Below are 14597 nucleotides of genomic sequence, written 5' to 3'. Positions count from 1 at the left end.
TTGACCCAAACATGGGTTAAAACAACCCAGCATTTTTGTAGAGTGACAGTATATCAACTGAACATACATTTTAAAATGTGGGAATTTAATAAATAAAGTCATTATATTCCGTTGAGATGTGTTTTCTGTATTGTATTGTATTGTATTGTATTGTTACCTCTTGGCCAATCTAAATGCACACAGTTCCCTGATAGAGATCACAGCAGTTAGCAAAATAAATTGTAGCATTTTTCACTCCACTCCAGGACCCCTCGAAAGAAATTGTTCCATTGTTGATAGTGCTGCAAAAATAAATAAATAAATAAATAAATTATATCGAAATCTAAGTCAATATTTACACATTTATATCCAGAGTGCTTTTAGATTACTACAATGCAACAATATTCTCTGTCCTTACCTTTTAAAAAGTTCATTACAGCAAGTCTTAATGTCGGGCATTGTGGTGTTCAAGGCTGTGTTTTGAAACAGATCCACGCAGTCGAGCGGAGGGACGAAAAGGATACCTACAGGTAGAACAATGATAATGATAACAATCTTAAAGGTATAGCTGAGGATTTTCTTTTTCCGGGTGGATCGTCAAGACTATTGGTCCTCCTAAGTGTCAATCATCCTGGTGATATGTTTACGTAAAGCCGTCGTACGTGCTCGTGCACACGGTGCACACGATTCACACAATGGCGTGCGCTCAAAACACAGGTTGGGCTTCCCACCGATGCCTCAGTCATGAAGTTTCTACTCGACAGGTAAAGTTTGGCATGCTATTTGGAGAAATCGATTTAAAGAGGCTACATGCGATTTTCTGAAATTTAAACTCGCGACTGACACCTGTGGCCAAAAAACGGAACCTCTTCCTTTCTGCTCGCTCTCGTACTCGTGAGCTGACAAGGTGTCAGTATGCAAAATGGTCAAATAAAAAGGCTATTGTTACGTTTATTTTGGGGAAAAAGTTGCATGTAGCCTCTTTAAAATCACTGCTAGTAAAAGTTAATGTAAGCTATGATTAGCTCGTGCATGCTCTCTCGTGCACACGTTTAACAGGCGTTCCCTCTCGGGAGCAGGTAGAGTGTTGCGCATGTGCATTTTTTTTCAAAAAGTGGAGAGGGCGGTTCTTTTCTAAAATTCGGGAAAATCCTCCGCTATACCTTTAAGTCAATACTAGATAGTACATGATCAAAACCACCAGCTGGGGGTGCTGGAAAAATTCCCTTTTTATAATCAAATTTGGCTGTCTTTACAGTAGAAAGGCGGAAATTAAATTAAATTGGTGCTACCTGACTACAGAAAACAGAGATAAAAGGCTGTTGTCTTCCCTTTTGCCAAATAGGTAGGAAAACATTAACACCCATAATGCACTGGGCATAATGGAGGGACAGAAAGCTCTCAGATTTCATCAAAAAGATCTTAATTTGTGTTCTGAAGATAAACAAGTCTTACGGGTTTGGAATGATATGAGGGTGATTTTTGGGTGACCTATCCCTTTAAGCCGTTCTTTTACATCGTTGCGTAATGATGTCAGTAATACGTATTTTTAACATTTCTGTGTCATGTAAGATATATTCATATCATATCATGTAATCAAGTGAGATTAGGTGAAACATGCTTCAATAAAGCATTCTTTTAAAAAAAGAAAAGCAACAGTGAGGAATCGAAGGGATCAAGATCCAAATTGTTTGGAATTGAACAGCCCTAGCAATTGATAATTGTATTCTTGAGCAAGGCTTCATGGAGACTCTAATGTGTAACGTAAGTTGCTTTAAATAAAAATGTCTGCTAAATGACAACTCAATGGCGTGTGGTGATACATAAAGCTGTGATGTTTGTTTGACTTTGAATTAGAGATTGCTTACCAGCAATACAGGCATTGATCAGAGAAACACATGTGCCTGTGAACAAGGCTCTGAGCACTAAAGCAGATACGTCACCCTTCTTTGATGGACAGATAGAAGCTGTGGAATAAAAACATTAAAAAAATTCTCAGTAAATTGTGTTATTAAAAAAATATGTAACTGAACAATGGCAAAAAGATGTCTCAAGGTACATTGTTTAAGCACACTTCATATAAATGCTTTAAATAGATACTCACACAGGCCTCCAATCACAATACCAAGAGAGCTGAAATTAGCAAAGCCACACAAGGCATAGGTGCAGATGATTTCTGATCGAACCTGCAAGTGGTTTGAACAGCATACTTGTAATGCTTCAGACAAACTTCGCATTTGACTGATTATTATATTTTTTAACGGCATATTTATACACAATTTGAAGAGACATTACTTACTGAGAGAAATGTTTGATCTGCAACATCTACTAAAGTGGCATTAAGTCTGTTGTTCTTGAGCTCTGACAGCTTCTCATAGGCTATAAACTCATTGAGGAAGAGTTTAGTGCCAATAAGTTCAGCCACTGTAAAAGACTCGTCGTATGGAATTCCCATCATAAAGGCCACCGGCATAAACACATAGGAGCAGATCAACTGCAGGGTTGAAAGTAATGGCTCTGTTAAAACACTTGGCTTTTGAATATAAATAGTTGTAGGGTGATGATTATGACCCTTTAATTTTGATATAACATGAATATACACTGTATAACCATTCAAAAGTTGTTGTTTTTTAAAGAAATAATTACTTCTATTCAACAAGGATGCATTCATTTGATCAAAAGTGACAGTAAACAAAAGATTTATATTTCAACTAAATGTCTTCTCTTCATCAAAGAATCCTTTAAAAATTGTATTACAGATTCCACAAAAATGTTAAGCCGAACAACGGTTTTCAACATTGATAATAAAAAGAAGTGTTTCTTGAGCAGCAAATCATCTAATTAAAATGATTTCTGAAGGATCATGTGACACTGAAGACTGGAGTAATAATTCAGCCATCACAGGAATAAATATGATAGAAAGCATTTCAAGTAGAAAGCATTTATTTTGAATTGTAATAACATTTCATATTACTGTTTTACTGTATTTTTGATCAAATAAATGCAATGTGCGCACTAGGTTTGGGTAATACACACCTCAAAACTGATATCTGGGTATCCCACCATGCCTCCAAACCATCTGAGGGTAGCATTTATGAAGCCCAAAATGGCGAGAAAAGCAATCAGGTTAGCAGCGATGTTGGCCACAAGCCCAATAGATGCAGACGCACCATTGCTGACAGCTTCAAGGACGTTCTGCTCACCACTGAGAACAAACAACAAGACATTCGATAAAAACATGTTAACACAAAACATACAATATTTAGAAACCTAAACTGCGTATTTGAGAGGTGAACCCACCCAGAGTCAACTTTAATTTGACTTTTAGATGTGAACTTGCTCTTTTCAGTTTCAGGGTAGGATAGTTTGGAGATGGCTAAAGCACATGGGGCAGCCATCACCGATGCAGAAATCAGAGACGAGGCATCAATCTGTGTGGAGGAGACTTTAATGATCACATAGAGAACGTAACATACAACGGTAATTCAGTTCAATTTAATTCACATTTATTTGTATAGCGCTTTTCACAATACATATCATTTTAAAGCAGCTTAAGAACTAAACTCATTCACTTGTAACTAAATCGGATTTTTTTTTTATTCCAACTTTTCATGGGAGAATTTTACCAAATAAAATGAAGTACATGTTGCCATACCCCAAATGAGATGAATGCCCCCATAACACTCCCAGCAATGGTGGCAAATCCTCCAGTCATGACAGCGTGAATCTCAGATTTGGTCATGTCCTTTAAATAAGGACGAATCAGGAGAGGCGCCTCTGTCTGAAACACATCAAAACATCACGTTATCATTGACCCAAATTTGTTTAATCGCCTGACTTTTTAAAGGATCTTTTCGCTTAAGAAACTGATGCGCATCTAAATTCGGCAAGAAATATTTTAGGAAATTTGAGTGCATTTATAATGTTGCATCTTTATGTATTTAATTCAATTTATTTAATTTTAAAATGATGTACATTATGGAAAAAAGGTAGAAACGCTGTCACTGGGGCAGTACCCTTTCAGAAGGTACACCTTTGTACCTTATTTATCCCTTAAGGGTGCATATAACTAACTAAGTAACTAACTAAGTAACTAAAGTGTACATCTTAGCAGTGTTGGGGTAACGCATTAGTTAGGAACATGAGTTATGTAATCAGATTCAAATGTAATGTAATCAACATGATTCTCTCAATCATGTTGATAGAAATCAGGAGTGAGTGCAGAGGCGTTGTGTGTGAACATGATGGGTATTTTAGATCTAGACTAAATATGAACATGCATTTACTCATCTCACTTGCACAATATTCAGTATTGCTCAAAATGAATAAAAATAGTGAAATGCAAACTCAGAATATTACACTAACCTGCAATAATTAAATATGTTAAATTGCACAAATATACTTTATTTATTTAATCTCACTTTATTAACCAATGTCTTTGCTGCCAACCTTTGATGATCCGATTCAACCATACTAATAAGCAAAAAGGACTTTAGATTCTTTCTTTTTTTATTGCGTAAGTAAGTAAGAGGCTGCATCCGAAATCGCACACTTACTATATAGTAGGAGAAAAACAGTATGTGACAAAAGAAGTATGTCTGAATTCACAGTAGGCAAAAAGTACCTGGATGACCTCCTACTTCCGGGCGAGATTCTGAAGTGTACATACGATGGACAGTTTACTATCCCATGAGGCCACAGGATGAGATTTATAAATGGCAGTGAAGAGACATTGACAACATGGCAAATGTAGTACATCCAGATAACATTCATACTACACACATTCATATACTATATAGAACATACTTTTTTAGAGGTCGCAAAGTAATTACTTATTCAAAGTGAGTACCTACTCAAGAGAGTAGGTTTCAGATTTCGGATGCAGCCAGAGTGTTGAAGTTTCTTCACCTGTGTCCAATTCTTCTGCAATCCAGAATAGCAGCACAGCTAAAAGTTTGGTTTTCAACTGTACAGGCGTGAATTTGCATTTCCTTCAGTCTGGGGCTTATTCATTTCACTTTGGTGTGAAAGGGTCTTTACATTTGCAAAAAATAGTAATTAAACAATAATAAAAAATTATTAAAAAAACAAGCAAGCCCAGCCCAGGTGAGAAAAAGTAACACAAAAGTAACGTAATGCATTACTTTCCATAAAAACTACCTAACACAATTAATTACTTTTTTAGGGAGAAACGCAATATTGTAACATTACTTTTAAAAGTAACTTTCCCTAACACTGCATATTAGTACCTAAAGTGTACATATTAGTACCTTTTGAAAGGGGACTGCCCCAGTGTAAGCTTTTATACCTTTTTTTTCTGAGAGTGAACGATGATATTACCTGACCAACAAATATGTTCCCTGCCACACTGAGAGTCTCTGTAGAGGAGGTTCCCATCGTTACCTGCATTACCCAGGAAATCTTGACACAGAATTATGCATTGTTAAGATTCTAAAGGTCTCATAGGTTGAATCGATACAAGACTGGACTGAGTCACTTTTACCTTTGTGATGACCCACTGCATCACCCCCAAGTAGTACAGCACGGACATTACACTGCTGAAGAACACCACTATAGGCAGAGCCTGCGAGTATTGAGCAACATTCAGTAGTAAAAATAAACCCATCCATGCATTTCATGCCAAGCATGTCTCATTACTAACCTGGAAAGCAAATTTGTCATTAATGAGGTCTCCAAACACAAATGATGAACCAGCTTTTGTGTAGTCCAGAAATATCTGAAAAAAACAAAGAAAAATGATTTAGACCAGGGAATGTTTTTTGTTTTTCCTTCTCTCTTGTAGTTTAAATCATCAATTATTGTTTTGTTTCAATAAGTTACCACAGATTATAAAATATTAACTTAATTTAATAAGATATATATATTAAAGTAGGATGGAGATTTTTTTAGAGGTGTCCAAATGTCTGAGGCCACTAGTAAAAATGCTCAGTTTTTTCTAATTTAATAAAATACTACTAATAATAATTGTTTCATGTTATACCTGAACTTGCTTTCCAAGCCATTCAAAGGCCATGAAACCAGGCTCTGTCCTAATGATAAACAGGCCAATGGCAAACTGTAAACCAAGTCCCCAGAAGACAGTCCTCCAGCTCACCTACACAGCATTCAATGCAAACAATGTTTTTGTTAACAACCACAAAAAAAGGAACAAAAACACACTTTTTTTCTTTTTTTTAAAAGTGCAGTGTTATTAAAATCATTGTCTATACAACTGTTTTATTGTAAGGAAATGACAGCCTCAACAATCTGATAAGGTTTGCAGGAATTCCAAAGTCTAAAAAAAATGCAGTCCGAGATAAGCACGTTCAATAAAGCATGTAACACAGGTGTGTGTGTGTGTGTGTGTCTGTGTTTGTGTGTGTGTGTGTGTGTGTGTGTGTGTGTGTGTGTGTGTGTGTGTGTGTGTGTGTGTGTGTGTGTGTGTGTGTGTGTGTGTGTGTGTGTGTGTGTGTGTGTTTTATCACTCACCGCAGTTCTGTGTGCAGAGAAGAGAAAAATGGCAATAATGAATAGACAGACACCAGCAAAAGAGATGAGCTGCTCTGGGCGCTGTCGTGTGTCGATGGCCAGCCATGCCACCAGCAGTCCCAGCACAATTACTATGAACACCCTGCAACATACAGAGACATATCAACCATGACACATGCGTTTAGTTATGATTTACATATTTTTATTATTAAATGCACACATTGCATATTTTTATTATATTTTGAGCAGTGGTTCTCAACCTTTTCAAAGGTCTCACATGGTCCAACACAGTTTTCAAAGAACTTTTCAAAGTTCTTCATTTATTGAAGGGGAGAACTACATATATGTTTATTATTTTAATATTTTTATGTTTCAATTTTATTATTATTTTGTATTATATTGTAGAAATAACTGGTAACACTTTTGCTAACATTAGTGAATGCATTAGCAAACATGATCTAACAATGATTGAACTAATTAATTAGTTATTAATCTAATAGTATTGTTCTTTGTTTGTTCATGTTAATTCACAGTGCATTAACTAATGTATTAACAAATACAACTTTAAATTTTAATAATGTCTTAGTAAATGTTGAGATTAAAGGTACACTATGCAACTTTTGGCCCTCTAGCAGTTAAAAAACAAAACTGCATGCTTTTTGCAGAAGAACATTGTTTTGGATGTGCTTCGGCTCTGTGTGACTGTGCGGATGAATATGGTACTTTCTCGTAACTAAAAAAAGAGAGAGAGATTATCCTATTGCTCGTAAAACATCACTACAAGGCTTAAGAGATATAACCAGTTTAACCAGCTGAAGACGTTACTGTAGCTTTACTCATTAATAGACACGGTACTTCCTTGAAAATAAATCCCAGCACAGCCCTACAACAACTATAATGAAATGAGATTATCATTTCACAATTTAATGCTTTATAATAATCATTATTAGAAATGATTTATCTGCTCAATAGAATATCTTACTCTCCTGTTGAGAAATAACAATGCCATTTCCGCGTTGCTTTTACAACATTTCAAACCCCTCAGTTCTCATCATCTCCGAAAAGTCAAGCTACTGTTGATTCTGGTTTTATTACGAGCTCTGTCGTTCTCTTTCTGCCAACAGTCTCTCCTCTGTTCGGTGTTTATTTAAAACGGGTGATTCCCCAGTGGTTCGAGATTTAGATTAATAAATGTCGTAGAAATGTTGTTCATTAACTAATGTAGTTAACTAATGTTGTTATAACATGCATATTCTGTTAAGTTCTGTTTTGTTTGGTTTTCACCTGAGTACCTAGTTAGTTTCCCTGGCTGTTAATTCCACACACCTGCTTCTGTTCTCCTTAATTACATTCCTTGTGTTTTTATTAAGCCTTGAGTTCTTTCTGTTCAGAAACCGGTATCATAAGTGTATTCTTTGTGGATTTATTAAAGACTGTTTTCTTCAGTGTGCACTGCATAACACCCACTGACCACTGAAGTGTTACCAAATAATTATTAGAAATCATTTTTAGTTTAAATCTTGAATTAAAATGTTTTAGCATTTTAATTTATATTAGAGTTTGGCTGTTTTTTGTTTCTATATTAATAACAATTTATTAATTTAAATACTTAAAGGTCTGTGATAAACATTAATTTTGTCCTACAAAATGAATTACACACAGTCAAAACCTCATACATGAATTTTCTGATCTTTAAAAACATAAGTGGCTAACAAGTTGTTACACAATACATATCTCACATTGTTGTACTAGTTGTATCCATTATAAGGCTACTTTTTAGCAACAAAACTAACAAAAAAACACTTCTAAAATGCCATAGGAAATTCCAGAGGGAATGGTGCTCTTAAAGGAACACTCCACCGTTTTTTTTAAATAGGGCTTATTCACCTTCTTTCCTACATTTAGATAGGTGGGCAAATGAATTTTTGTCTCCGTGCATGCATTGTTTTAGTTTGACAGGGTCGGCGCTAGCTTAGCTTAGCACAGGGGTCTCCAACCTTTTTTCATCTGAGAGCTACTTTTTAAAAAGGAAAGTGGCCGAGAGCTACTCATGTATACAATACTTAAATCTCTTAAATAATGCCTCATAACTCTCATATTATTAACTATCAAAACTGTTTTAAACCCAAATGAGTTTTTGTAGGCCTAAATATGTCACCCTTAAATGTCAGAGAAAAGAACAGAATCAGAGATTATTTTTTAGTTGACCAAGACTAGAGATGAAATGGCATGAACATTTCATTTTATGGTACAAAATAATCATGGATATCACAGAATCCTGTTCAAAAAGTAGGCTATAAATACTACACAATGAAATCAATTCACCAAGTTTTATGTCGAAAAACAGCAAATAACAAATAAAATTAGCATCAATATACACTTTTTGTTTACATAAATATTAAAATAATAACATTAAAAATGATAGCCAGATTTTAAAAGTGACTTGCAACGTTATTTACTAACATGTACACGTTCAAATAAACAACGCATTCTCATACACAAATCGTCACTTTCTGACATTCGTCAATATCCGACGCACAAAGCACCCTTTAGTGTCCATATGAGACGCTTCGGTTATGGGTAGATTTAGGTCTGTGGTAGGGTTAGGCGTCTCATATGGACGCTTAAGGGTGCTTTGTGCGTCAGATATTGAAGAAATTTTGAAAGCGTCAGTAGGCCTATATGACGACTTGGGATGAGAACGGGCTGAAATAAAGTTGTGACGAAAAGTTTTTATAAAAAGATAAACCTCACATATTTCAGCCTTTAAATCATTTTTTATAAAAAGAATGAGTCAAAGAAGATAAATTACTGACATTTACAATGCACATGATTAGGTTATCTTTTATTATTAGTAGTAAGATTCGGTCGGTGTCTGTCGTTACTATGCAACCATGCACTCTCCACAACGACAAAGATTTCCACCACCGAAAAATGCTTGCTGTTGCTTTGCTACAAGATTTATTAACAGATAAGAGAAAAACACCTGTAATGATTGGTCGGTTCTTGTCATATGGTTTGTGCGGCATTCTGAAAAGTTGCGCCTGGAAAAAAATAGCACGCTTGACGCGCGCCTACATTTGAATGAACTTGAGCGCGCAAAAGACGCGATATGTGAACGGCCCCTTGGCGAGCTACCTCAAATCAGGCCACGAGCTACTGGTAGCTCGCGAGCGACGTGTTGGAGACCCCTGGCTTAGCATAATGAATGGAATCCTTTGTTGCCAGCTAGCATGTCCTGAGTAAAAGTGATATAAAAAAACTAAAAAAAAACACCTAATTACTTCTTGTGGCCTGCGTATTTACAACGAGTACAAATAGCGATGCAGATTAACACTAGGCGATTTCCTATGCAGATATTGACTTATATATTAAGGACTATATTAGGGGGAAGCACAGGCGAAGCACTGCTACTTGGGCGTGATATCTCTGCAACATTTTAAATGCCATTCAAAGTCAATATCTGCACAGGAAATCGCCTAGTGTTAATCTGCATCACTATTTGTACTTGTTGTGAATACGCAGGCCACAAGAAGTAATTAGGTGGGTTTTTTTATATCACTTTTACTCAGGACATGCTAGCTGGCAACAAAGGATTCCATTCATTATGCTAAGCTAAGCTAGCGCCAACCCTGTCAAACTAAAACAATGCATGCACTGAGACAAAAATGCATTTGCCCACCTATCTAAATGTATGAAAGAAGGTGAATAAGCCCTATTTCAAAAAACGGTGGAGTGTTCCTTTAAATCAGCCACCTCCAAACCATTCCAAGATAAATATACTAGAGCAAGGGTCAAATTGACAGTCAAACCAGTAAAGACATTTATAATGTTACAAAAGATTTCCATTGAAATGCTGCTTTTGAAATGCTGAAATGCTTTTCCATCCTGGAATAATGTCGTGCACAGCTGCTGCACAGCTGTTTTCATTGATAATAATAAGACATGTTTCTTGAGCAGCAAATCAGAATATTAGAATGATTTCTGAAGGATCATGTGACACTGAAGACTGGAGTAATGATGCTGAAAATTCAGCTTTGCCATCACAGGAATAAATTACATTTTAATATATATATATTCAAATAGAAAACTGTTAATTATATTTCCCATTATTATAAATGCATTATTAAATAAATGAGACTTCTTTCAAAAACATTTAATAATCTTACAGACACAAACCTTTTAACGATAGTCTATCAAAGTGTCCTACTCACCATTTTATCCATCTGATATTGGATTTGAAACACCTTTGAGCAGGCTTGAAGAACCTCCTTATTCTGTCACCAAAGTACTTATTCACTAGTTCGCACGCGATGATGAACACCCCAAGACAAGTGAGGACAACCAGAGCCACTGCCCTCTTGAAGTCCAAATAACATGCAGCAATGAAGTATGCCAAATAACCTACAATTTAAAACACGAAAATTGTACACTGTTCACTTGGGGAGGGGGAAAGAAATCACCAATGGATAATGCATCCCTATGTTTAATTAGAAACAATAACACTCTTAAGATTAACTGTTCTTGACATCAATGGATCCATGAAGAACATTTTTGAACTTTCCAAACACACAAAAGTTTCTTTAAAGTGGAAAAAAGGTTCTTCTGATTATTAAAATGACACAAAGAAAACAAAATGGTTCTTTTAAGAAATGTTCACTGAAATCTGCTTTTTTAACCTTTATTTTATAGGGTGTAAAACAGGAAAGATGAAAATATGTTACCTGCACCAAAGATTCCCAAAGCGATGTATTTGATTATTTTGGAGTGTGTCTTGCAGAAGATCTCTGCGACAGTGATGGGCATGCATGCTTTGCTGTGGTAAACAATAAATAATAGCTAAAGATCTTGAACATGTGAGGTGTAACAGCATAACTGGGTTGACATTGGGTTAGGATAAGCTTAATATGACGCATTATGCAATTACAAAGGAATTTCATTACAAAATAAATAATGTGACAATGTAATCTGAATGACCTCGTATTCACTGATTAAATTCACAACCACACCTTAGGCATGATTTTGACTCCTCTGACTCTTCTTTATTACTGTCACTCAGATCATCTGTTAATTTATCCTCCTAAAGATAAAAAAAAGAGCTTTTTAACTTGTTAACTTTTCAGAGAACTTCCTCATACTTCCTCGAGCCTACCTTCACAAATGCTGGATTGTCCACACCTTGTTCATTCCCAGACGAGACGGTTGTCAGCTGTAAATCTTCTTTGTCCGCTGTTAGGAAAGTATTAGAAAAATGTTTTACCAGCTCTAATGAACCTTGATCCAGCAATTTCTTAAGATCTGCAAGTTTTTAAGCATGTCCGTTTTCACATTTCATCCAAACAATCATTAACGACTGCCCAGTGCCTACATATACGAAACCAACACCTCCTTTATGCTAACCATGGTAAAACCAGCTGTTCAAATACCTGTTTGAAGAATAAATCTCTAAAGAATAGAGAAGTAAATACATGGCTTACTCATTCTGCGTTCTCTCTGACAACTGCTGGGTCTTGAACCTTGAGCTGGAATATATACTCTGCTCACTTGGAAATCACTAATTAACTACATACTAATGTTTTTGTATTTAAGACACTTGCACATTGCTATCAGATTACTAGTCAGTGTGGTAGTCATGAAACAGCATCTTTTTATCATTTATTACAGTGAAGCTCCACCTTATTTCAGAGGCCAACAAGATACAAAGTAGAGGAAAACAAACTATCAGGAACAACAAAAATGTAACGTGACGGAGGGCCTGCCATTCAATGGCCGTCCCAGAGGCAGAGTCTGAGAGTCAGAGTGGCCAGTATTATTATCCATAATTATCTATATATTGGTACTATAAAACACTGAGCGCTCAATTACCAATCAAAACTACTGGCCCAAAACAGGCCCAGTGCCAGGGCACACAATTCAAATGTATTAAATTATTAAACTTTAATAATTTAAAGGAGAACTCCGGTCAATTTTAACATTGAGCTCATTTTTTTGTACATTTGGAGTGCTGTCAATACAGAGAACAACGACAAAAATCGGTGTTGTCTACACCGAGTTATTCTATTTTTAAAATTTGCACCCTGTTGACTTCAATAGGGCAAGTACTAAACCTGCTTTTAGCCTCTTAACATCCTTGATGTGTCATTACAAGTGCACAGAAAATGTGAGTGATTCCTTCAGAGTGAACACGAGTGGATCTGACTGCAGTAGATGTGAAAGATATGTATAAAAATGATGTTATTTAAGCCAGCGCAAATACCTTTGTTTACATCCTGTTCCCGATTGCCGAGTTCACGCGCATAGGTTTAGTACCTATGATCACACGCGTGAACTCGGCAATCGACTACTTTGGGCTTCACCCGAAAACAGGATGTAAACAAAGGTATTTGCGCTGGCTTAAATAACATCATTTTTATACATTTCTTTCACATCTACTGCAGTCAGATCCACTCGTGTTCACTCTGAAGGAATCACTCACATTTTCTGTGCACTTGTAATGACACATCAAGGATGTTAAGAGGCTAAAAGCAGGTTTAGTACTTGCCCTATTGAAGTCAACAGGGTGCAAATTTTAAAAATAGGATAACACGGTGTAGGCAACAACGATTTTTGTCGTTGTTCTCTGTATTGACAGCACTCCAAATGTACAAAAAAATGAGCTCAATGTTAAAATTGACCGGAGTTCTCCTTTAATAACCTTTTAAACAACTGAGAAGATACTACATTTTTATAATATATTACATAAGCATATAAGAGTCAAATTAGACGACTACATGGACTCATCTCAAGGTCACTCATTTAACAATTCATTTATTGCCAAAATTATGAAAAAAGATCAGTCAAGAAAAGAAAATTATTGAAAATAATCAAATCAGGAATGTCAGAATCAGAATGCGTAGTTTGTGCATAAAAAAAACGTCTTGTCAAAACCAACACATGTTGAACGATGTTCGCTGACCCGGCAAACTTTTTCAATTAGATTGATGATTTTTTCCCTTTTTTAGCTATATTTTTTAAATCTCTTTAGCATGCAGTGTGAAGTATTTCACTCAGTTCCCTGATCATTCCGATTCAATTTCAGCGAGTGAAGAACAAATTTATACTCACTGCACTATAGCTCACTGCAGAGCCAAATGACCTCCAGCTCCTCCTCTCTGGACATCCATCTCTCTGTGGATCTAATGGATGTAGGCATAGAGCTGGGATGGGTGTAGGGATAGAGCTGGGATGGGTGTAGGGATAGAGCTGGGATGGGTGTAGGGATAGAGCTGGGATGGGTGTAGGGATAGAGCTGGGATGGGTGTAGGGATAGACCTGGGATGGATGTATGGATAGAGCTGGGATGTCCATGGCGCCGGGCCTGAAGCAAGATGAACAAAAAAACATGATAATCAATATCAAAACACAATATATACCTGAAGAACGAAAAATGTTCAGACTTCTTATACTTTAAAGTCTACTGTTTAATGTAAGCAGCATACAGTTTGGTTTGGATTCACAATGCAACTTTTATGGGTGGGCCATGTTTACATTTACATTTATGCATTTGGCAGACGCTTTTATTCAAAGCGACTTACATTGCATTTCAAGGTACACATTTACATTCTTATCAGTTCTTGCTCTCCCTGGGAATCAAACCCATGACCTTGGCATTGCAAGCGCCAACGCTCTACTGTTTCAGCTCTACTGATGACCCTCAGAATAATACTCATTATAGATGAGCAGTTTTTTTTTTTTAAAGCACTAAAAAGTGAGACAGCACTGCAGTGAGGTGTACGAACACTACCAGCTTTAGACAGTTTGGACGCTAGATGCCACTGTTGCACATTGTAGAATATAAATTACTTTTATGCCTGAATACAGAACATTTATACAGTAATAAAAACTCACTGGCAGCAATCTGAGCATAGCACACATACATCACAGAGACATCTATTTGCTGTACGTGTTTACATCTGGAAGAGTGGAGTGTTTGCTCATCTGCAATACGTCTATAGGACGTTTCCTGAAGACTGAAGGTTGTGGTCTTTGATGTTGTCTTTGTACACTGATTATGCACAATATGCAGCTTTTAGATCAATTTGATTTCCATTTAACTTCAAATTCAGGTAAAATGTAGAGCCATTCTGACC

At 36.2% G+C, this 14597-nt stretch overlaps 1 protein-coding gene across 1 annotated transcript; it reads right to left on the bottom strand.

Annotated features, from left to right (window-relative positions):
* Positions 1 to 137: 137 nt before the first annotated feature.
* Positions 138 to 13815, bottom strand: slc28a1 (solute carrier family 28 member 1; the record flags this gene model as incomplete). The annotated part of the gene is made up of 19 exons (XM_081372718.1): positions 138 to 281; positions 398 to 503; positions 1848 to 1946; positions 2084 to 2165; positions 2279 to 2473; positions 3016 to 3184; positions 3280 to 3410; positions 3635 to 3760; positions 5320 to 5400; positions 5483 to 5563; positions 5642 to 5716; positions 5981 to 6094; positions 6469 to 6610; positions 10683 to 10872; positions 11193 to 11284; positions 11478 to 11548; positions 11621 to 11697; positions 11946 to 12004; positions 13604 to 13815. The coding sequence occupies 19 exons, from the start codon at positions 13813 to 13815 to the stop codon at positions 170 to 172; spliced, it is 2214 nt and encodes a 737-aa protein (XP_081228844.1). The 3' UTR covers positions 138 to 169.
* Between the last annotated feature and the right edge of the window lie 782 nt (positions 13816 to 14597).

Source organism: Scardinius erythrophthalmus (genome assembly GCF_964197995.2).
Source record: "Scardinius erythrophthalmus genome assembly, chromosome: 8".
In the NCBI taxonomy this organism is placed as follows: Eukaryota; Metazoa; Chordata; class Actinopteri; order Cypriniformes; family Leuciscidae; genus Scardinius; species Scardinius erythrophthalmus.
The sequence above is the reverse complement of the archived record's forward strand: the minus strand, read 5'-3'. Positions and strand labels throughout refer to the sequence as shown.